Source organism: Gorilla gorilla, chromosome 14 (assembly GCF_029281585.2).
Source record: "Gorilla gorilla gorilla isolate KB3781 chromosome 14, NHGRI_mGorGor1-v2.1_pri, whole genome shotgun sequence".
Classification (NCBI taxonomy): Eukaryota; Metazoa; Chordata; class Mammalia; order Primates; family Hominidae; genus Gorilla; species Gorilla gorilla.
Genome location: NC_073238.2, coordinates 37,919,880 through 37,944,695, shown reverse-complemented (window position 1 = coordinate 37,944,695; position 24,816 = coordinate 37,919,880). Strand labels below are relative to the sequence as shown.

At 41.7% G+C, this 24,816-nt stretch overlaps 1 protein-coding gene across 8 annotated transcripts in view; it reads right to left on the bottom strand.

Moving 5' to 3' along the window:
* TNFRSF19 (TNF receptor superfamily member 19) overlaps positions 1–24,816 on the bottom strand; it is a 105,768-nt gene that overhangs the window by 40,971 nt on the left and 39,981 nt on the right. For all 8 annotated transcript variants that reach the window (XM_055359677.2, XM_055359674.2, XM_004054255.5 and 5 more), the window contains exons 4-5: positions 19,094–19,272; positions 8,338–8,423 (exon numbers count right to left, since the gene is read on the bottom strand). In XM_055359677.2, the coding sequence (XP_055215652.2) occupies positions 8,338–8,423; positions 19,094–19,272 (265 nt within the window). The remainder of the gene's footprint in view (positions 1–8,337; positions 8,424–19,093; positions 19,273–24,816) is intronic.

The following is a 24,816-nucleotide window of genomic DNA, read 5'->3' as shown; positions in this document are numbered from 1 at the left end:
CAGGAAGGCCTGGGGTGGGACTCGTCTCCCCTCCACGTGACCATGTCCTGTGGAATGAGGGCTTTAAGGAAACACACACCATGGACCATTATGTGAAGGGCAGGCTGAGAAATACAGATGAAATGCCTGGTACCTTTCGGAATGCAAGAAATACTTGCTATTTCACACTATTCTGGAACTTCTTTTTTCCCTTCTCAAAAACGACGGTACTCAAGTAAACCCCCTAGGAAGTGGCTAGACACCCAAGTTTAAAGACAAAACGATCCCAATCCATTGGTTAAGGCCACATCCCCTGGTCTTCCTTAGACCGTGAACCCAAGAGCTGTTTTCCCACACGATGCAGGCCCTCACATGCCACCTCAAGAGGGTAAATGCTCCCTATACAAAAAGGAGTGATAGAGCCTGAACTTTGAGTATATCCACTACAGGTTTGGCATCAAATGTGAGTCTGCTTTCCTCCATAAGCTCACACTTATTTTAAGCATTTGATGGGGACATACACAAATCGCTGATCCATGTGTGTGGCCACCAACGCACTGTTTCACTAGGTTGTGGACTTAGGTCCACCTGATTTCACTAAGTCCACAGCTTAGGGAAACAGTCCTGCTGGATTTTATATTTTTAAAAATAAACTGTATTTAATCTGAAAAACATTTAATTTGGTGATGCCCTTTAACAAATCACAACCTGTTGATTGTGAGTAAATATTTAAACCAGCTCAATGGTTTTAAATGTCTAACAGAGACTGAAGACAAAAGCCAGTGAAATTAGATTTATTGGTGACTGGGTAATAATCAACTGCTACTGTTCTCAGAAGGTCCCACCAAAGGCTCAGGCACACAGCGACTTTGAAGAGCAGCTCCCAATTCAAGGCGTGCTGTCAACTCATTCAGTCAAGGCATTCAACTTTTCCATTTTTACTGATAACAGACAAAGTCAATGACTTACAAATATTTAGCAACTTTATGGGAGAAAACTGCTAAATTTGAAAGATTTCAATTTGAGAAAAAGGGCATTTCTTGGGAGACAAGAATCAATGTAGGGCACATGTGTTTAAGAAACTTTTTAAAGAATTTTCTGATTTCTGTAACTTTAATGAAATTAGGGCTATGGAAACATATCTGGAGAATAAGTGTTTGAAATAGCTAAATAATTATATAAACCAATTACATTTATGGTGTATTTTTTCTCTAAACAGGCCAAGACATTTAAACTGCTCAGCTATTGTTTCTTGTTTTGTTTTATTTTTTATTTTATTTTATCTTATGTTTTGAGATGGAGTTTCGCTCTTGTCACCCAGGCTGGAGTGCAATGGTACGATCTCGGCTCACTGCAACCTCCGCCTCCCGTGTTCAAGTGATTCTTCTGCCTCAGCCTCCTGAGTAGCTGGGATTACGGGTGACTGCCACCACGCACAGCTAATTTTTGTATTTTTAATAGAGACAGGGTTTCGTCATGTCGGCCAGGCTGGTCTCAAACTTCTGACCTCAGGTGATCCACCCACCTTGGCCACCCAAAGTGCTGGGATTACAGGCATGAGCCACCATGCCCAGCCCCAGCTATTGTTTTGAGCATCCTCAGAAAATAAGGAGTTTGCTGTAACAAATTTTCAACATATTTTCAGAAAACAATTGTTTGCCTCAATAAGCAAATAACCTTGAGAGGGTCATTTCTGATGTAAATCATTTTCAAATGAATTACAACAGTTTTCTGCTTTCTTGAAAAAGACTTCATGGTCGGGTGCGGTGGCTCATGCCTGTAATCCCAGAACTTTGGGAGGCTGAGGCAGGTGAATCACTTGAGCTCAGGAATTCAACCTCAGCTCTACCGAAAACACAAAAACTAGCCAGGCATGCTGGCATGTACCTGTGGGCCCAGCTACTCAGGAGGCTGAGGTGGGAGGATCACTTGAGCCTGTGAAGTTGAGGCTACAGTGATCTGTGGTGATTGCACCACTGCACTCTAGCCTGGGCTAACAGAGTGAGACTGTCTCAAAAAAAAAAAAAAAAAAAAAAAGACGTCAACAAGTGTAATCTGATCATCCCTGCACCCCTTTTTGGGGTCCGGAATAATAATAAGAACTGTAATTATCATACTAAGGGGTATTAGAGAGAAAACCTCAGGGGTCAGTCATTAGGATGAAAAGGTCTGTTTGCTCCACACTAAAAGGCATCAAATGACAGTGGGTTTGGGGTTCTTCATGCTGCTTTTTGTGAGTTTCTGACTCCTCCCTGCAGGCTGCGCTTTCACTTCTGGCTGCCTCCATCTCTTCCTCAATTAGCTTCTCCTCTCTCTTCTAATCCTCTCCACCATGGCTGGTTTGGCTTGGTACAGTAATGCTTGCAACAAAAAATAAATGAGTTCCAAGGGAGAGATTTAAAGGTGTCCTCTTGATAGAGATATAGAGCTGGGACTTTGTGGGGAGACCTGGTTTAAGTTTTCAGCTGTGTTTATTTGGTTTCCACATAAGCAACCTTTGACTACTACTATTTTAGATTATTTTCCAGTAAAATAATGAAATCACATGTTATTGACAAAAAGAAAGAGATACAGTAAAGAAAACCAAGGAACTCTAGACAATGGAAGGAAGGGGAGAAGGAGCAACAGTAACTTAAACCAACCATAAATGAGTGAACAATGGAGGGAATCCCTGCTTTGAACCTCCCAGGGAGGCCTGGCTGGGTAATCTGTCTTCCACAAACCATGGGCTTTCCTTTGATCTCATTGTCTTCCTATTCCCTGCCCTGAAAGTTCTGTTTGGCAGTAAAGAGCTAAATATTTAAGACTTGCCTATAAGAAGCCACCCCTTCTCTGCTGCCTCAGACACTCATTTAAAATGCATAGTAGCAGTTATGTGTTCCTGAAACAATACCCAAAGCAAGGCCCCTGAAGAGCAGCTGTGCCAGTGATCCCCTGGCTGGACACTTAGGAGTCTTGGTCTGAGGACCACAGCCGACTTGAAAACCCTCAGTAAATGGAGCCCTTAATTAGTCCTCTACGCACTGGCTTTGTGGGCTCATCATGCAGAGGCCCCAGGAAGTCCTCTTGGAAAAGGGGGCTGTTAAGTATTAGCAAACTCATCAGAAACAACTCCACTGCAGAAACAAAAAACCATCCACAAACAGAGTAAAAATCACATAACGTTCCCAGCAAATGGAAAATGCTTTTGGATTATCTATATCTCATCTGCGTCTCATTATGCAGTCATTTACTCTGATCAGATTCAGTAAATGTTTCAGTGCCCAGGAAGAAGAGGATACCAAGAGCTGGCTTCTTAACTCCATGGTTTGGTTGGCTGAAATACCCAGGAAAGAGCTGAAGTCAACTTGGAATTCAACACGAGGAACTTGCTGTTTCTCCCCCTCCCTCCCAGACTCCCTCCTCTCCCTTCTCCTTTAAAGGAAACCTGTATTGATTTCAAAATGCTCCCAATTTATTTCCTTTTAAATTTGTTTTTGTTTGGTTTAAAAGAGGTACTCTTACTTACCAGGCACTCTTACTTTAAAATAATTTAACACTGAATGTCAAGAGACAAAAATATGAGTACCTCTGGACACAGAAGTACACTCATGGACTTCCATCGTTAGTGCATGAATAAAGCATGACAGCTTGCACAGAAGGGGACAGCAGTGTCACGTGGAATAGGAACAGCCTCAGAATTCCAACTGTAGGCCACATACCTGTGTGACACTTTACCCAGACAAGTCATTATATGAAAAAAGTATATCCGAAGTGGCAAAAGAATCCAAAATAGTACGTACAGTGTAATTATGCTCATCTTTTCAAAATCAGTGGCATAGATAGAAAAAAGGCTGAAAAGAAAACCCTTAGAATGCTTTGTTTTTGTAATGATCAATGCTGCAAATGCTCTGTTTAGGGGACTACTGGGGTTCCCTTCCACCACTCACTTTTTTCTACTAAATGTTAAAAATTATCTTTAATGAGCAAATACATCTCAAAGTTTATTTTGAAATTGCCTTTATTTGTTATTTAAAATATATTTTAAACTTCCTTTGGAAAATAATAAACTTTTAATAATGTGATTTATTACTTATTGGTGCAAACAACTGCTTGCTGTCTTCTAAGACTATGAAGCCACATACAATTCCTAAGAGTTGCAGGTCAGCCCAGCTCAGGCTTTCCTTTCTCCCACACAGTGATTTATCTGATCCCTTATCTCTCCAGAATCACGTGGCTTGTCTTACAAAGCCCCCGAGAACAAAGCAAACATCTAGGTTAAACATACTTAAATAAAGTTTTACTCTGGTGAAAACCCCTTTGAATTTTTTCAAAACCATTTGTTCCAACCACAGTATTTGTTCCAAATTAAGTAAACACTGCTAAAAGAAATCATACTAAATCTGCATTTCTTATCAGACTGAAGGCAGGATACTGTTCTAAACTTTCTTGTGTATTTTTCTCTATTTCTCCTTGAAGCTCTAAGTGGGCACAGGTGATTAGGAACTGAAGTTACTTGGGGGAACAATGCCTGCAGCAGGCATTTCTATGTAATGGGCGTCTTTTATTTATCTGTAGTTTACAGGAGTGTCACTCATCAACCCTGAGCTCCATGCCCAGCCAGTCAGTATCACACATTAATGCTATTAGTGCCCAGACAGAGGGGCTATGGGAGGATTATCATCACAAATCCATTGTTATTGGGGAGGCGGGGCGTAGAGCTCATCTGGTGGGAGTAGGGCCAGAGGCCTCAGATCCAGATAGAGAGGGGAGAGACTGGCCTAATTCGGGTCTCTTCAGCCTTCAGCCTCCCAGTCTAGCCATCTGAGTTTCTTCTTTTTTTACCTTTTCTTTTTTTTTTTTTTTTTAAGACAGGGTCTTACTCTGTTGTTCAGGCTGGAGTGCAGTGGCACAATCCCAGCTCACTGCTGCCTCAACCTCCTGGGCTCAAGCAATCTTCCCACCCCAGCCTCCCAAGTAGCTAGAACCAAAGGCACACACCACCATCCCTAGCTAATTTTTTATTTTTTGTGAATATGGTGTCTCACTATGTTGCTCAGGCCGGTCTTGAATTCCTGGGCTCAAGTGATCCTCCCACCTCAGCCTCCCAAAGTAGTAAGATTACAGGCGTGAGCCACAGCACCTGGCCCCCATCTGAGCTGCTCAGGCACAAAACTCCATGGAACCCCTTTCCGGTACCCTTCAGTGCTCACCCACCAGGGGAGGTGAAGCCCCAGAAGACAAACATCAGAGCCAGATGCACCATGAGATCCTCCCCGTCCAGGGCAACTCCAAAGCAGCAGACCCTCCAAAGAACACATCTGGGTCAGGGTATGGCCGAGGACAGGCGGGGTCATGGTTTGAAAGAAGGCAGGCCAGCAGGTAGACAGTCATTACTGAGCTTGCCCCAGGGCAGGTATCATGTTGCTGGACTACTAGTTCATTTAGTTCTATCCAAAATCTGCAGACTTGGGCATTTTCCAGAGTAAACAGAGGTTCAAAGAGGGGAGACTATTTGCCCAAGGTTACACCATCAGTACAAAGTGCAGCCAAGATGTGAATCTAACACTTCTGGCAACACAACCACAGCAGGCAGGTGGGTCTGTTCCTTAGCAGGCAGGTACCACTCCATTTCACAAGGGAAGACCTAGCCCTCGGGGAGGTGAGTGCTGGCTCAGGTCACCAGCCACAGATAGGCGTGGTACTGGGGTGGTCCCTGGGGCAGCTGACAGAAATGGGAAATCCAGAGCAAAGAGACCCGTTAGGTTAGGACAGACAGCCCCGCAGACCCAGAGAGCTGCTGTAGAGCATGCAGCATACAGGGTCTCCTTCTGCAGAGGCGTGGTGTGCCACCAGACTCCGAGCCACCTGGGACCCCCAGGGAGGGCTACTCCTGGTTCCAGAGAGTTCTTGCCTCTCCCACTACCAGGCATGTCCTTGAAACAAACCCCACTCCTTAAGTTAGCTTGAGATGTGTCACTTTCTTCTAGCTGAGAATCTAAGCAGCACAGGAACTCCTCAAGGGGGAGAAAAAAATCACTGAAGCAGTAGCTCTTTATGGATGAGCTAAAAAAAAAAAAAAAAAAAGCCCAAAGTGGAAGAAATGAAAACATAAGGCGCCTTACAAAATTTTCCCAAAAGACTCCAAAATCTCTTTTGAGGAGATTAGTTGTATTCTGGAATTACTGCCAAGAACTGTGCCAAAGGCAGCAAACTTTCTTTTACAGAGATAAGGACTCATGCTCACTGAAGACTACCAGCCTGTCTTGCTTTGTGATTTGAAAGGCTATCAGCTGTGCACACTGCAAGTTTTACTTTGACAAATAGCTTATTCTTCCTTGCTTTCTAAAAAGTTTCATATATGAAGAAACATACACACACACATATATATGTATATATATATACTGGTTAATTTTCTTTTTAAAATACTAAGGACTTCACCCAACACTAAATTACTAAGGACTTCACAAGACACTAAAAGTTACATGTGAGATCTACCTTCAAAGGCAAATTTGTGATATCTGAGCTTAGTCAGAACCCAGAAGGCAGAAAATCCCAAAGCCTCAGAGTTTTGACTTGATTGTATTAAATATAAATCCAATAAATTAATGGGAAAAAACCCCTAAGACTTTCTGACTCTAAAGTGGCAATACTGACTTCACGGAATCTCTGTGCAGCAGTCTGGGCTGCAGTGCATGATTTTAACTCACCTTCCTGACAGAATGGTGGCTGGGCTGGCCCACAGGCAGGCCCAGGTCACTGCATGTTAAACTGGCAAGAGGGCTTGTCCTTTGATGGGTTGTGTCGTGGCATAAAGACACTCTTCCAGTGTCTCTGACATGTTAGATTTTTAGCATTTTCTTTAAGTGATTAATATTAAAGCAAACAACACAAGAAAGAGTCAATGTACAGGAAAGATGAGATAGCCTAGTTTTCCTTAGGGAGCTTAGGGAGACAGTAGGTTGTGGTAGAAAGAATTGGACTGGAATTTGAATACTGTCTCTGGGACTTAGAAGCCAACAACAGAACAGGATTCACCTCTCTGGACTAGTGTTCTCATTGACAAATTTGGACTGATGATAGGATTATTGAGAAAAGTAAAACAAAATAAGTAAAGCATATGCATTGTGACTGATAACAGGCATTCAATATTGCATTTGTTATTTGCAATGAATTATTTGGTGAATGTTTACCTATTATAAAAATGAGGATCGATATATGTTTTCTATAAAAGAAAATCTTCCAACTTCTTTTGCTTTTCTGTCACTTCAAATGAAGAATAGAAAATAATGCATTTTGGTAAAGGACACACTAATATGGACTGCAAAATTTCATGACACTCTTGGAAAGAGAAGTACTATGTGACCTTATCAAATGACGCACTAACTTTCAATTAGTTCAGAGGGGACTTTTACCATAGCAAAAAGCAATAGGACAGAGCCTATGCATTAAAAATGACATCAAAACAATGCTCCCCAGAAAGGCATGACCGACCTGTGTGTGGGATAAAGCAGCCTCCTCCATCCTCCCTCCTGCCCTTCGCTCTCCCCTGAGCCGTGAAGTGTGGCTCTCCTGAGCCCTGCTGTGGCACAGACAAGCGTGCTCTGCCACATAGAGGCCACTCACCGGTTCCCTTCCTGTGGGTTTCTATTGACCAGGTTTGTATTTAGGATTAAAAAGAGTGAGAGGCCACTCTTCTTCCTATTCAAAATTGATGCTGGTTGATAACTTGAAACAAATACCTTTTATAGCTACACAAAATACATAGTCAAAAGGAGTAACTAATGTTAACATAAAGAGGAAAAGGCACAATTTTGTCATATACAGTTGTATCACCAGCATGCAATGGAGTTCTCTTTTCTCATTTATTTGTTAAATGAGAGAAAAGAAGGAATGGATGAAGTGAACTAAGTTCCATTTAGTGACACACAGTGAGGGCAGGTGACTCACAGAGAGGAACTTCTCTGGGAAGGCAGAGATGCCACCATATGATCCTGTCTGGGGACTAGGAAAGGAAAATCCAGGAATTCATGGGGCCAGGGCACGAAGACCTAAGAGTGAGGATGTGAGCCGCCTGGTTATTCAAAGTCGCCTGAATTACAGACCCAGGGAGCCAGGGAAGGCTTCAGAAGGAGCTGAGCAGTGGCAAAATGTCTGCACTCCACTCTGAGATTCAAATCCCTGGGCCCGGTTTGCTGACTGAGGCACACAACAAAGGGACTTTCTGTCCTGCCAGAAGCCTGATAAAAGAGGACACACTGTACACACCACAGGAGAGACGGATTTGGCTCCATTTGCCAGAGAAGAAACGTTTACAAATTTAAACTTTTTCAAAAGGCCAGGTATCCCCTTGGCTCTGCCTGTGTTGCGTTCACTCACAGTGCGGTTCGTAAGGAGGAGGAGGGTCTCCACAAGGCACACACTCCATGTCTTGAAAGCCGACAAGTTTCGTCTTCCTATAAAATCTAGAAGAGAAAGGAAAATACTCCGTGTTAACTCTTTCATCTAAGCTTACAGTTGTGGTCATAAATTACCAGCAGTCTCCATTACCAGTTCTACGGTTAAAAGTACACAGAGGCTTAAATAATAGTATCTTAGGCAGACACATTTTTGAAGAGGAAGCAGTGGACACTTAAGAAATATCAATTCCCTAAACGTAACTTTGCAGATGCTTCTCAGTGCACTTCTTCTATATTGGGGTGGGGGGTGCAGGTGGGGGAATATAAAGTCAGTGGTCTTCGGCATTTCTATCGAAACTTAAACGACAAAATACCTTATAAATGAATAAAGAACTAGGTTTTAGCATTTGGAATTCAGACACCAAAAAACCAAGCAACCATAAAAGCAACGGAAAAATGTAGGGAAATACTCATACAATCTTGATACAGGAATGTCTTTCTAGGCATAACAAGAAACCAGGAGTCAGAGTGGAAGAGATGAACAGCAACCACACACACACACACACACACACACACACACACACACACACACACACAGATTTTAAAGAGATCTGAAGGACAAAAATAAATAAATATAGCATCAACAATAATAGGTAATGGGCAAACAAAGATTGAAAAATTGTCCTAATTATGGTACTGTCTATACCTTCAGTCTATAAGGTAAAACTTAAAAATCTTGATCGTGGAAATGAACACTATAATTGAAAAATAAGCAAACAACTTTCATTCCCAAAAGAAGAATGTTTCATAATTTTAAAATTTCACAATTAAACTGAAAAGCACGATGCAATTAAATTTTTTAAAAAAATTTAAGATGAAAATGTTTAACTACATTATTAATCAAGTACATTCAAATTAAAATGAAAGTATATCATTTTTACTTAGAAAATTAGTAAAGTGCTGGTGTGAGTGTAGGCCAATAGGTATATGTATATATTGCCTGTGGGAACATAAACTGCCACTTTTAGGAGGGCAATTTAGCAATCTGTCACTAGAACTCAATAAAATAGTTTACACTTCTTATCTAGTAATTTCATATTTAGAAACTCATCCTAAAGAAATAATCAACTGGGTAAAGATGTATGTGTAAGAATACAGGCCGGGCGCGGTGGCTCACGCCTGTAATCCCAGCACTTTGGGAGGCCGAGGCAGGTGGATCACGAGGTCAGGAGATCGAGACCATCCTGGCTAACATGGTGAAACCCCATCTCTACTAAAAATACAAAAAAATAGCTGGGCGTGGTGGCGGGCGACTGTAGTCCCAGCTACTACGGAGGCTGAGGCAGGAGAATGGCGTGAACCTGGGAGGTGGAGCTTGTAGTGAGCTGAGATAGCACCACTGCACTCCAGCCTGGGAAAAAGAGCAAGACTCTGTCTCAAAAAAAAAAAAAAAAAAAAGAATACAATCACAGCATTGTTTACGAAAGGAAAAAAGCTAATTAGGCACAATCCCAATGTCCACCAATAACCAATCAGGGTAGACCCAAGGCAATGGAACGCCAGGTGTCCTTTAAAAATGATGAAAAAAAGCCATTTTTAAAAAGTCATGAAATATCATTAAGTGAAAACAAAGGAATGCATATAATTCCATCTTGCGCAGGCACACACTTTTATTATCAATTTTCTCAGATTCTTTACCAATACATATAAAAATAGTTGTGTGTGGCCAGGCACAGTGACTCACGCCTGTAATCCCAGCACTTTGGGAGGCTGAGGCAGGTGGATCACCTGAGGTCGGGAGTCCAGCCTGGTCAAAATGGTGAAACCCCGTCTCTACTAAAAATACAAAAAATTAGCTGGGCATGGTGGTGGGTGCCTATAATCCCAGCTATTCAGGAGCCTGAGGCAGGAGAATCACATGAACCTGGGAGGCAGAGGTTGCAGTGAGCCAAGATCATGCCATTGCACTCCAGCCTGGGCAACAAGAGTGAAACTCCATCTCAAAAAAAAAAAAAAAAAGTTATGTGTATATATTTGCAATGAAAAAATTTTGGGAGTATATTATATACTGTATATGAACAGCGACTATTTCTAGATTGTGGGAATTCAAGTGATTTTCTTTTTTCATATATATAACATAAATTTTCTATGACAAAAATAGTAATATAGAGAACAAGTCTACAAAGGACAGGTAGATGCAATTATTTTGTGAAACTGCATAATGTAGTAGCAAATCTGTATAATTTATGGTAGAAGCAAAATTTGCATTTGAAACTAGGTAAGTTATCTCAAATGCCCAGATACATTCAGAAATTGCTCAACATTCTATTTTCACTTGATTATGACAATCTTTCCAAAGGATATATAATACAGTGACTTCCCATTAGATATTAATAAAATTACTCCTTTTGGCATTTATGAAGTAAAAATTAAAAAAAAAAAAAACAAAGTTTGAGGACTCATACTTCCTGATTTCAAAACTTAATACAATGCAACAATAATCAAAATATGTAGTACTGGCATAAAGACAGACAACTAGACCAGTGGAATAGACAAGAGAGCCCAGAAGTAAACCGTCGTGTATATGGTCAATGACTTTCAACAAGGTGCCAAGACCACTCAGTGAGGAAAGAACAGTCTCTTTAAGGAATGTTGGAGAAACTGGACATCCACATGCAACAGATTAAAGACCTAAAACTAAGACCTAAAACTATAAAACTCCTAGAAGAAAATATAGAGGAAAAGCTTCATGACATTAGATATGGCAATGATTTCTTAAATATGACACCAAAACCATAGGAAACAAGAGAAAAAATTGACAAATGGGACTATATTAAACTTAAAATCAGAGGACATAAACATTCCTATGGAATGGAAGAAAATATCTGCAAATCATATGTCTGATAAAGGGTTAATATTTATAATATATAAAGAATTCCTATAAACTCATCAATTAAAAAATCAACCTAATTTAAAAATGGGCAAGGGACTTGAATAGACATTTCTCCAGAGAAATGTCTTTGGAGAAATATCTCACATGGCTGACAGGTATATAAAAACATGTTCAACATCACTAATCATCCCTGAACTGAAAAGTCAAAACCACATGAGATATCACCTCACACCCATAAAGATGGCTACTATCAAAACAATAACAACAAACAAACAGATAATAACAAGTGTTGGCAAGGATGTGAAGAAACTGGGACCCTTGTATACTGCTGACGGGACAATAAAATGGTGCAGCCGCTATGGAAAACAGCACGTAGGTTCCTCAAAATATTAAAAACAGAACTACCATATAATCCAGCAATTCCACTACTGTGTCTATATCTAAAAGAACTCAAATCAGAGTCTTGAAGAGATACTTGCATGCTTGTATTCACTGCAGCACTATTCACAGTAGCCAAAAGGCAGAAGAAACCCAAATGTCCACTGATGAATATGGCTAAACAAAGTATTTCACAGAATGAAATATTATTAGTCTTAACAAGTAGGAGGGGTTCCTGTCACATGCTACAACATGGATAAACCTTGAGGACATGATGCTAAGTGACACAAGCCTGTCATAAAAAGACAGATACTGAATGACTCCAATTATATGAGGTACTTAAGAGTAGTCAAATTCACAGAAACAGAAAGAAAGGTGGTTTCCAGGGGCTGGGGGAAGAAGCAAAGGGGAGTTGTTTAACGGGTATAGAGTTTCAGCTTGAGCAGATGAAAAAGTTCTGGAGATCTGTTTCACAACAATGTGAATATAGTTAACTCCTGAACTGCGCACCTAAAAATGGTTAAGATGGTAAATTTTATGTTATGTGTTTTTTACCACAATAAAAAAATGCATATACAATTTTTAAAAAAATCAGAAGACAATATAAAGGAGCTTTCTTCTTTAAGAAGTCTTGCTAAACATTGTAACACATCCAGACTAATACTTTTTATCTTTTCACCCCGAAAACTTGCTCAATAGAAGTTCATTGAATTAAATATCAAGAAAGCACAAAATAGTGTTTTATATATAAAAACTCATTTCATGTAAAAAGCAAAAAAAGTTAAAAAATGTAATATCCAACATTCTCAAGAATAAATATTGGGGATACAAAAATCCATCTTTTAACACTTAAAAAGTTAGGAAAATGGGAGGTATTGATGATCAAGCATAGAAACTACTTAACATTTTAAAAATAAAGAATTCTAATTGTGACAAAATAGTTTAGAGGTCTGAGCTTTCCCTGACAATCAAAGAGAATATATTTGCCAAAAATTTTTTTAAAAGTTTGAGGACCATGAGACAAATGAGGCTAGAAGGTTGTCATGTTTTGAATGACCATTTTTATTTTTTAATTAATTAATTAAATAATGTTTATTTATTTCTTGAGATGGAGTCTCACTCTGTTGCCCAGGCTGGAGTGCAGTGGCATGATCTCAGCTCGCTGCAACCTCTGCCTCCCAGGTTCAAGCGATTCTCCTCCCTCAGCCTCCCAAGTAGCTGGGATTACAGGCACGCGTTACCATGCCCGGCTAATTTTGTTTTTTGCATTTTTAGTAGAGACGGGATTTCACTATGTTGGCCAGACAGGTCTCGAACTCCCGACCGCGTGATCTACCATCCTCGGCCTCCCAAAGTGCTGGGATTACAGGTGTGACCACCACGCCAGGCCTGAATGACCATTAAATACTAACTAGAAATAATAAGAAATGCTATTTAGAAAGGAGGGTGAGTGGGGCTCCCGTGTGACTACTACGCATGGAGAGGTGATGCTCAGACCTAGCTCTGAGAGCAGCTATCAGCAGTATCTGGTCTGCTTGCTTCTTCATTCTTTTTTGTTTGTTTTGAGACAGTCTGGCTCTGTCACCCAGGCTGGAGTGCACTGGTGCGATCTTGGCTCTGCCTCAGCCTCTGCCTCCTGGGCTCAAGCCATCCTCCCATCTTAGCCTCCCAAGTAGCTGGGACTACAGGTGTGTATCACCATGCCCAGCTAATTTTTGTATTTTTTTTTTTTTTAGAGATGGGGTTTCGCCATGTTGCCCAGGCTGATGTCACACTCTTGAGCTCAAGCGATCCACCTGCCTCAGCCTCCCAATGAAGAGGAATTTTTAACTGAACTGAATCCAAATAGCACTGGTTAGCCTAATGAACACAGTGTTTGAAAACTGCTATTTTAAAAAAATCTGGCTGTAGACCGCATTCTTCAATCAGTGAGTGCATTTCTGCAAGGAGATGGCATGCCATAGAACAGCTCTGGTTTTACAATGACCTCACTTAACACAAGGTTGAGGGCAGTTACTATGCCCTGTGAATCACAGTCAAGTCAGGGCGGGATTTTCTGAAGTGTCTGTGAGACACTGGATGACAGCGTTGCTCTGTCCTGGGCTCTTGCTAGCACCTTGGTGGTTAGTCAGCCTGCTGTTTGTGTTCCTCAGCAATCCACAGCAATGGCCCCTTATTTGAAGGTGAACAAATGCTAATGACAAGATTAATCATTAGAGTAAGAGTCTAGGTCTCCTAAACAGTGTCATGGTTACTAGGGAACACCCTGAGCACAGACCAGAGAGCTGAGGCAAAGGGATGCGAAAACCCAGGCAACTCAGGCAGCTTCCAGGAGCAAGGGGTCTGCTGAGGGTAGGGTGAGGGTGAAGTGGGCACACAGCACACACGGGCGGAGGCAGTCCCTGTGATTCCCATCAATCAATCACGGAAGCCCCAGCGGTGACCTCCCAGTGATATCAGACATTCACCTAAGCATGGGGCAGAGGAGCTGCAAGGTGAATTCCAGTCCTTTCATTTACAAGCTGGGTGATTCTGGGAAGTCATTTATCCACTCTGAGAACCAGTTTCCCTCTTTGTTAAGAGGGGGTGGTAGGAATCCCTACTTTACAGAGTGGTTCGGATGATAGTAAGTGCTCAATGTTAGTTGTCATTGTCACCAGAAGAAGTAAAGAGCTGGCAGGGGTCAGCCTACTCTTCAGGGCGGGTTCCAGTTCCCCTGAGCCAGGAAGGGATCAGGAACCGGGTGCCAGCAGAGGAGCTTGGAGGCCTGTTGGCCACACTCTGAAAAAGTCATGCCAAGTTTTCACTGGCCCCCAAAATCATCAATTGGCAATAATGTCCAATATTCCATTAGCACTTCCTATGGCTTAGGCACTCTGCTAGGCACTTTACATGCCTTCTATTTCTAATCCTTCTAACAATTCTGCAGGGTGGATTCTTACAGCATGGTCATTTTACAGGTGAGAAGGGTGCATTTCAGAGAAGTTAAATGACTTGTCTAAAGTCACAGAGCAGATGTGGGAATAAGGGGACTGGCTCTCTTGAATGACTCAAATTGTGGGCACGGAGGACAGATGATTTCCACACCCTACCTGCTACTGAGAGGGAAGCAGCTGGTGTCCTGGGGGACCTAGGCCTATGGACAGCAGCAGGTTCTTGCTAGAGAACGAGGCCGCAGGAGGCAGAGTGGCACCAAAAAGAGCAATGCCTGCCTTTTGCCTGACTTCTGCATCACTTTTTGGGGAGCAATATGCATTTTGCTCACGTCTTTCTGTCTCAGTTTTTCTGTTTATAAAATGGGTTTCAACTATTTGGTTTCTTCACAGAAGTACAGTTAAACTGGAAGAGTACTTTGAAAACACTTTGAAAAGACCTGGGTAAAAGTCACTATGTAATTACGCCTGCCTCATATACTAATGCTGACTTAGAAAAAAATGGGATTTTAAAGTAATCATATAAATAAATTGTGAAACATCACTCAACTGTCTATTCACTTATAACTTTCCTATAGCTAAGAATTTACTTAAAGAATAAACAAACACTGTAGAAACTAGAGCAGTGGGCTCAAATGACAAGGACCACGGGGAAGCAGGAGGAACCAGGCACGGTGGAGTCCCGGGCAGACCTGCTCCCCTACTCCGGCAGCACAGCCCCGCATGGGCTCTATAAAATCCCAGTCCTAGGTCAGGCCTTTCCCCACCCTCCCTGGGCACTGCCTATCTCAGGCTGTACATCCCCTGAAGACCTCCTCATTTCTCTACCCCCAGGTGTAGAGAGTATACACGCACAGACAGGCTTTTATCAGGGAACTGGAGAACACGAACAACAGAGGTGTGTGAGATGTTCAGTTCATGTCCTCAATTAGATTTGCACAAGATCAAAACTCTGAGTAATGCTATCCATAGATATCATCACAGGTCTGAGATTATAGACCATTCCTTTTTTTTTAAGGCACAGATTTATTGACTTATACTTTATATACCACACAATTCACCCATTTAAAGTGTACAATTGGATGGTTTTCCATATATTCACAGAGTTGTACAACCATCACCACAATCAATTTTAGGACATTTTCATCATCCCCCAAAGAAGCCTCATAACCTTATCAGTCACCTCCCATTCCCAACTCTCCCCAACCCCAGCCCTTAGGCAACACTAATTTCCTATCTGTCCCTGTAGATTTGCCCATTCTGGACATTTCAATAGAATCATATAATATGCCATCATTGGTGACTGGCTTATTTCACTTAGCATAATGTTTTCTAGGCTCATCCATCTCACAGCATATGTCAGCATTTCCTTCCTTTTTACTGATGAATAATATTTCATTGTTTGAATATATCCCATTTGGTTTTTCCATTTATCAGTTGATAGACACTTGGGTTTGTCTTAGTCAGTTTTGTGCTGCTGTAATAGAATATCACAGACTGGGTAATTTATAAATAACAGAAATTTATTTCTCATAGTTCTGAAGGCTGGGAAGTCCAAGATCAAGATGCCAGTATCTGGCGTCTGGTGAGGGCCTTTCTGCTGCACTCTTCAGAGGGAAAAAATCCTGTGTCCTTACGTGGCAGAAGGTGGAAGGCAAATAAAAAAGGAACAAATTCCCTCTGTCAAGCCCCTTTATGAGGGCATATTTGTGAGGGGAGGGCCCATCATGACCTAATTACCTCGTAAAGGCCCCACCTCTTAATACAATCGCACTGGCAACACCTGAATTTTGGAGGGGACACATTCAAACCAGAGCTTGGTTGTTTCAGTTTTTTGGCTATTATGTAAACTGCTGCTACGAACACTAGTGTACAAGTTTTTGTGTGGACGTGTTTTCAGTTCTCTTGGTTATATACCTAAGAGTCAAACTGTCAGGTCACGTGGTAACTCTACGTCTAACTTTCTGAAGGAACTCTATAAACTGTTTTCCAACCTGGCTGTACCCTTTGCCGTTCCCACCAACAGTGTATGAGGGTTTCAATCTCTCCACGTCATCACCAACATTCCAATCTCTCCATGTCATCACCGTTACCGTCTGGTTTTTGTTGGCTATAGCTATCTTAGTGGGGTTGAAGAATGTGGGTTTGATTTGCATTTCCCTGATTGTTAATGATGTTGGGCAACTTTTCATGTGCTTATTGGACATTTGTATATTTGGAGAAATGTCTATTCAAATCCTTCACTGTTATTTTAATTGAATTATTTGTCTTTTTATTATTGAGTTGTAAGAATATGTGAGGACATATTCTACTTAAGATAGTTCCTTCCCAGACATATGATTTGCCAGTATTTTCTCCTATTTTGTGGGTTGTGTGGTTGTGTTTTGTACTTCAAAGGATTTCCTTTGAAGTACAAAGTTCAAAATTTTGATAAAGTCCAACAGAGCTATTTTTTCTTTTGCTGCTTGTACTTTTGGTGTTAGCCCACTACATCTTACAGCTCCCTAGGTGCTGGGTCTCTGTATATGACCACGTGGGACCCACTAGTCTATTTTCTACTCTGTTTCCACCCTTCAGGCCCAGAGCTTTATCTCCTCTCTGGCCTCAACAAGACCCCACCCCCGGGACATCTGGTCAAAACCACTCTGATCTTGTGGTCGATCCAGTTAGAGTCTTTTGTCTGTAGTGCCTTGGAGCATGAATTCTGATGTTAGACTCCCATGATGTGACTCCCAGACTCACCACACACAGGTTAGGTGATCTTGCCTGAATAAGTCTCAGTTTCTTCCTTCTTAAAACATTATGAAAAGTATAGAAAATAATTCATGAGAAGTACTTGGCCAGGTGCCTGGTACATTGCAAGTAATAAATGTTTGCTGCCCCTGCAATGCAGTTTCTGGTTGTTTCTTACTTTTGCAATACAGACTGGTTTCTGATGCTCCAGGGTCTCTGCTTCCTCTCTCTTCTGTCTTTGGTCAGTAACTCTTGGCTCCACTCTATCTCCATTAAGCTCTAAGGATATTCTGCTTCATCCAGTTCTCTGCATACTTGGTGTAGCAATGGCTTCTCCCTGCCTTACAGATCACCCCCCTTGTCACCCTGAGTCCGGCTCTTCATCCAGACTCTCTCCTCCAGCTGTCTGTATTAATCCATCCCACAGTTACTTAGAAGCAGTCAGGAATTTAACTTCCTCCTCCCTGGTGCTCCCCCTGGCCCAGGTGTGGTCCCTCTCCTTTCCCTGGACCTGGCTGCCTTATTGACAAGTCTATTTAAGGCTTCTGCGTTCGCACCTGCCCACCCCTTCCCCTGCTCTCTGTAACTCGGTGTACTGCACACCTCCCTCTCTCTGCCACTCCCTTGGCCTCCTGGCAGTTTTTTACCCACACCAGGTAGATGCCCACCTGAGAACCTCTTGCTGGAGGTTCCTTCTGTCTGCGGTGCTCTTCCCCACCTCTCTGCTTGGCTCAGTGCCTCGTCTCCTTCAAGCCTTTGCTCAGATCTCACCTTTGCAATAAAGCCTATCCTGACAACCCAATTTATGCTGTCACTGTCCTGCCCCTCACTGTGGCCATGCCCAATCACCCTTGTCTGCCTTAGGGTTTCTTCCATAGCAGTTATCATCTTCTATCTTTCTGCATAATTTGTTTCTTTATTATTTACTATTTAAATATTTTTTAAAACCCTATTAAGAAGCCAGGCATGGTGGCTCACACCTGTAATCCCAGCACTTTGGGAGGCTGAGGCAGGCAGATCACCTGAGGTCAGGAGTTTGAGACTAACCAACATGGAGAAACACCGTCTCTACTAAAAATACAAAAAATTAGCCGGGCGTGGTGGCGCATGCCTGTAATCCCAGTTACTCGGGAGGCTGAGGCAGAAGAATCACTTGAACCTGGGAGGCACAGGTTGCACTGAGCTGAAATTGCGCCATTGCACTCCAGCCTGGGTGACAAGAATGAAACTCCATCTCAAAACAAAACAAAACAAAACAAAACAAAACAAAACAAACAAACAAAAAATCTATAAGAAATAAGCTCCCCCTGGGCAGGGATCTTTGCCACTTTATTTTCTGACATAGCCCAAGTATGTAAAGCAATGCCTAAGGTGGTTGAGCACATCTCTGCTGAATGGCTGAATGGTGTAACCTGCCCTCCTCTGATGCTAATGAGGGTGAACATTGTCAGAGGATTGCCAGTCGCATGGGTCGCCTCTTTTGTGGGTTGCTTGTTCATTTTTGTGTCCATTTGTCCAAGTTTTCTTTTTTACTGATTTGTAGGAACTCTTAGATTTTCATAACAGAAATCCTTTGTTAGCATGCCTATTCATTTTCTTTATAGCCAGTGTCTGCTGCATGCATGGCACACGGTACCACAGATAATCCAGTGGTTAATACTGAAAGAAGTCACAAATACTCCACCAGCATCTTCAGGTTAATACCAGCATGCATTCCAGTTTAGAATGGAACAAGGGAATTGCCTTTTTAAAAGTTACTTAATTAAATAATTACAAGTGAAAGAAACTGGCCAACTCACCCTGGCAAGCAGTCCCCGCAGATGGCATCACTGGTGGCTGAACAATTTGCCTTCTGAAAGCGGTTCACCACTGCGCAGTCCAGACAGGGCTTGCATTTCTGGAAGCCCCAGTCCTCCTTGAACCTGTGCAGCCGGCACGTCACACACTGTGCATCCTCCCCATAGCCGAAGCCACATTCCTGTGGGGATTAACGGGCAATGGAAAGCTATTCAGACTTTGCAAGCGTGAAAAGGAAAGACCGCTAGGATGAAACGAAGACCTGGTCTAATAATTACCAAGTGTCGGCCTTCCTAGACACAAAGGCAGCTCTTTCAGCAAGTTCAAATGTGTCTTCCACTGCTAATGATCTCTCTTACTATGGTAAGTCCACTTAGTCATCCACTTTATTCAAGAAGCCGTGAGCATGAGAATAATCAAGGGTCTCTCAGGCTCCCACTGCTGCGTTACTATCAGTGGATGGCAGAATTATGGCAATTCTTCTACTCTAATTAAGCCAGTCATGTGCATGCTCAGAAGCTAATGCCAGGGAAACATTCACACACTCACTTCTAAGGCAGAAAATCAGTACTTTGATATCAGGGGTGTTATTTTCAAAAATGAGGATAAGTGCATAAGAAATTTCATTAGCGGACAAGCCTAGAAATCAATCCAAATGGAGAGCTCCTTGAAATAGTTAGCAATTTAGTATTTCCTGAGAGTAGAAAGAGTCTTACATATTTGTTAAAAGGATGTTAACTTCCTGTTGAGACAAACTCTGTGGTACTAAAGGTCTCAAGCTTCTCTAGATTTGAACATCAGAACACACTGTTTTCCAAGAGTGGGCAAAACAAATGGCTCTTTGACCCACATACAGTCATTTCCACAAGTTCAAGAACTCAGTAAACTATAGCATATCATGTAACATAATTATAATGCAACTATAAAAAGAAGAATGTAGATGTGATCTGTGTTCACGACAATTTTAAAAATAAGTTTTAATACAGAATTAGAAGTATGATTCCATTGTTTACAAAAACATTCATGTAAGTACCAACATTTATGGGTGCTTACTCTAGACCAAGAACTTTACACCATTATCTCAATAATCCATACTCCTTCCCAATCAGGGCAGCAGTGCCATTTTTCCCATTTCATAGATTGGGGGATAGAGCATCAGAGAAGTTATGTACCTTGGGCTAGGTGACAGAAGTAGTGTTAGAACCAGGATTTCAACCTACATCGTCTAATTCCAGAGTCAGGCTTCATAACCACTACACTACAGGGCCTGCCAGGTACTATATATATATATATATATGTATGTATTACTTATCCACAGGAAGCGGCTGAAGGACTACACACTGTTGGTAACACCTGTTGTCAGTCTTTGTGATGGTTTCTATAGAACACTCATCATTAACAAAAAACAGACAGTAGCTTAAGAAGAGCAAGAAGGGCACCCATGCAGGCAGCAGGCTGGGCATGCCCACAAATGCAGACTGGATGCTGCAGAGGAAGAAAGGTTTGCAAGAAACCTCAGTTTCCTCATTTGTAAACCCTGGATGCTAAAATGCAAGTCCCACCTAGTTCAACATTCCCATTTTTTCTGTAAAATTTACATATTTTAATTTCTTCATCCATATTTGTATATGAAATCAACTAAGCAGTACTTATTGGCCAAAAATTAAATGAAAACCAACTTGAAGGATAGTGCTGCCTGTACTTAATAAACTACTCAACAAAGGATTCGGAGGAATCACTTCCATCTAGATTTTTACTAATTAACTCATTCACATTTTGGGTGAGTGATACTTTCTTTCCTCCTTTCAATTACTCTGCCTGTCTTTCAAACGTACATCAGGAGTGCGCACAACAAAGAAGTGAGGAGAAAAAGGTGGAAGGTCAGCCTCCTCCTCACTCCTGAGAGCTCCAGCCACACAATGTTCTACATCAGAGGCACAGAGAGGAGGGGGGAGAAAAACAACACTTGATTTAAAGAACTGATTAACAAGTTAGAATTTCTTTAAAATTGTTAACAGGGATTATCTCTTTCAGAGGAGGGGAAGATTAGAATTACAGGGTGGTCTCAAGTTTTATAGTTCTGCAAAATGTAATTTTTGCAAAAAGCATCCATTACTCTTGTAATAGGAAAACAATAAAGATGCATATTCAAGAAGAATTTCTCTGGACATGTGCTGGGTCTTTGCGGGGTGATCATTGTGACTCTGGCTCTGGGCTGGGACAGCTGTGTTTTTGCTGAGCACTTTGGTTGCTGGGAGAGCTGTGTGCAGGCACAGGCTTTCTGAAGTATAGGAGAGAGCCTCCCACTTCCAAAGTCCCTTGGGATCAAAGCACAGGTGCACGTGACCTTCTGGGGGTGGTCTCCGCCTTGTTCCCAAGCTAGGGTTCTCCACAGCAAAGGTTCAGGAAAGAGCAGAGTATTTCAAAATCACACTTTGATCCAGGCAGCTTGAGGTTGTAAGAGTCTCATGTACGAGTTAAAACACAACAAAGGAAAAGAAGAAGGAGGAGAAGTACAAGGGAAAACAAAGGGAAAGAGAAAGGAGAATGTAGAGAAAGGGGTGCATTAACTGGAAATAAATGTCCTTGGAAATTCTGTTTCAAGCCAGGTCAACATAGGAGAAAAGTATGTATTTTCCTACATTGGATCTAAAGAGACATGAGTTTGAATGCCAGCTCTGCCACTTGTTGGCCAAGTTATTTTGGGAATTCTCCGATCCTCAGTTCTTCATCTGTGAGATGGGGATAAGAATACCTGCCCTAAAGGTTGTGTGAGGAATAAATGGGAATACATATAAAGTGCTAAACTCTAAATCAAGCACGGAGTGCACATTTCCTAAACAAATTATACCTATAAGTGTTAGGATTTTGGATTTCCTACAATCCAATAAATAAACCAACTTTGCTGATTCAAGAATCATAAAGCTTCACTGGAAATAAGGGGATCATCAGACCCCAATTTACATCTAAGACATTTTTATTGACTAAGAATCTTTCAAAAAGAAATCATAATTTTCTTAATTAAAACAAGTTTAATGGAACACAAACTCTAATTCAACCCTATCTGAGTCAACTGCTGCACCGTGCTATAAGAGCCCTGCGTTCCTGCCAGTCAGTCATTCAACTGTGGCTCCCTGTCCTGCTGACTGTCTCCAAGTCACCTCCTCCCTCCACTGAGAAACTGTACAAGTAATCCAATGGACTAAAAGTTTTGAGTGTCACAACTCTTTTGAAAATGAACATACAACTTAATGTGGTGGAGGTCTTTGTGGTTATTTTTTGACAAAATAATAAAATTCATTGATCATATCCCAAATACTCATGGGAGCTTTCATAAAGACTGTTTATTTGGGAAATTTTACTTAAAATAGATTTTCTCTAAAGTATTTACTATTTTCAAAGTGTAATATTTTTAAAGCCTAATATTAATTTGAAACTATTAAAAAATAGCCTGCAGTTCATAAAAGTCTAAGAAATTGATGAAGTGACCATTCTACACATTGAATTAACTAGAAACCATGAAATAACTAGAAATTCAAAGAAGGTGATTCCAAGGAATTAAATTACAGTATGGTGTCCATGACAGCAACCGCTTTTTGAGTTGACTGTCATATTTCTAATGCACCTTAAACACAGACTCTATAATTACTCATAATCCAGGCTATAAAGTAAACTACATATAAATACTAAATTACCCCCAATATAAATGTCTGCTTTGATGTTTTCATTTCATTCAGTAAAGCTGGGTGGTTAAAATGCCTTGAAATCTTCCCCATTAAGTTCAGTAAATAATTACCAAGAACAAAAGAAAGAGGGAAAACAGCTGAAAGGGAAGCTCGACAGCCTCCAACCCATGGTGACATTGGTTAGCACAGATTGACACTGCCTTCACAAACTTGTGTCACCACCCTGGCCGAGATCATTTCTTTTCTTTTTATCATTCGTATACTGAAAAACTATTACACACATGAGATTTAACAAAAATAATCAAACATACACCTTTCTTCCCATCCCTGCTCCTTAACTTCCCACTCCCCCAACACAGGTATTGGGGTGACCTGCCAAAAATATCCTCCTAGCGTGAGTGCATGTATTTAACACTGTTCTGCAACTAGATTTGTTTTCCCATGCCATACATCTTGGACAGTGCTCCATATCAGCAAATAGAGAGTATTCCCTTGCATGGATAGAGCTGGAGCTGTTCTTACTCACCACTGCACCCCAAGTCCTGGCACAGAGAGGATATCCATTTAGGTTTGGCCCACTGCATTTGTATTGATCAGATGACCTAACCATGCAGCAAATGAAAACAGTATCAAATCTTTTTTGTTTTTTCCCCCATAGGGATAGAAAGAAGTAATTTCCCTAGGTATATTATTTTCTGCTGCAGGCAGACAAGTAAGCAAATAAATAATGAAATGAGCTATGTCTGAGTTTAGCCTTTTGACAAGGACTCTCTCCTTGACCAAACTCTAGATAGGTTCTTATGAGCCACTCTCTGTTGGGCCCTGTCCTCAAGAGCCCAGTTTCCCAAAAACCTGGCTAAATCTGGCCATGCTCAGTATCTTCTCAGGTTCCTCAACCCTCACCATCTCCCAGGTGATGCCTGGTCACCCTGGCCTGTCTTCAGCAAGAATCCTGTGAGGTCATTTGAGCCAGAATCTCCCTCACCCCTGACGGTTCCTCTTCACGATTTTCCATCCACCAAACCCAGCCTGCTCCTTGGCTATATATCCCCACTTGCCTGTGCTGTATTTGGAGTGGAGCCCAGTTCTACACTGAGCTTTCATTTCCTCTACTGCAACAGTCCTGAGTAAAATCTGCTGTTCCACTGTCCAGTTCTGGGTTTTCTTTGACACTTTCCAAGTTGCACTAGAGTTGTCCCTCCCATCATGGCAAGAGGAGTGTGTGTGTGTGTGTGTGTGTGCGCGTGCGCATGTGTGTGTGTGTCTGGTGAGGGGAGGGCAAGGAGGGTATAGGCAGAGTACGTCCATCTTTAGCCTGGGCTTCAGGATAAGGGATATGTGATTATGTTTATGGAGCATGGTCCGCCATTAATATCAATGGTAGAAATGCATTTCTGTTTTAAAATACCCCGTAGTCTGTATTCTTGAAATTATGACCTGGTACCTTAAAAGCTTGAAGGAAGTACACAGTACTTCCCCGAATCCTTGAGAAGACATTTTTTGTCAATAAACTTTAAGATGGGAAAATATATGCATAGATAAAATAATAATGCAATAAAAAGGCATTATTATAGGGCCCCTACTTACTTCCTAAAATCATATGAGACGTGAACAACCCATGGTATCCAATGCCTCCCTCCACCTCTCCTTCCCAAAAGCCTGGTATCTAACAGGCCGGTGAATAAGAAATAAATGCCTGCTGATAAACAAATGGATGAACAAATATTGTTTAAGGTAGTATTTCCTAAATACTTTTAAAAAATCCTAGGGAGCAATAGCTTGTAACGGCCCCAGCAAGGGCTCCCATGTGGTGAGGCCATATAGTCCTCCTGGGCTGCAGGGTGGCAGGCAGGGTGGGCTGGGCTGGGGATGTCTGGGTGGAGTGGGGTCAGCGGCTTTCCTTATCTTGGTCCCAAGGGAGCAGAGGGCTGGGTTCAGCTGGGCTACTTCCACCCAAGCTGTAGCTCTGTCACTCTGCCCAATATTTTTAAGCCACATTTGGTGGTTTTCCAGTAGCAAAATGACTCAAAGTAAACAGT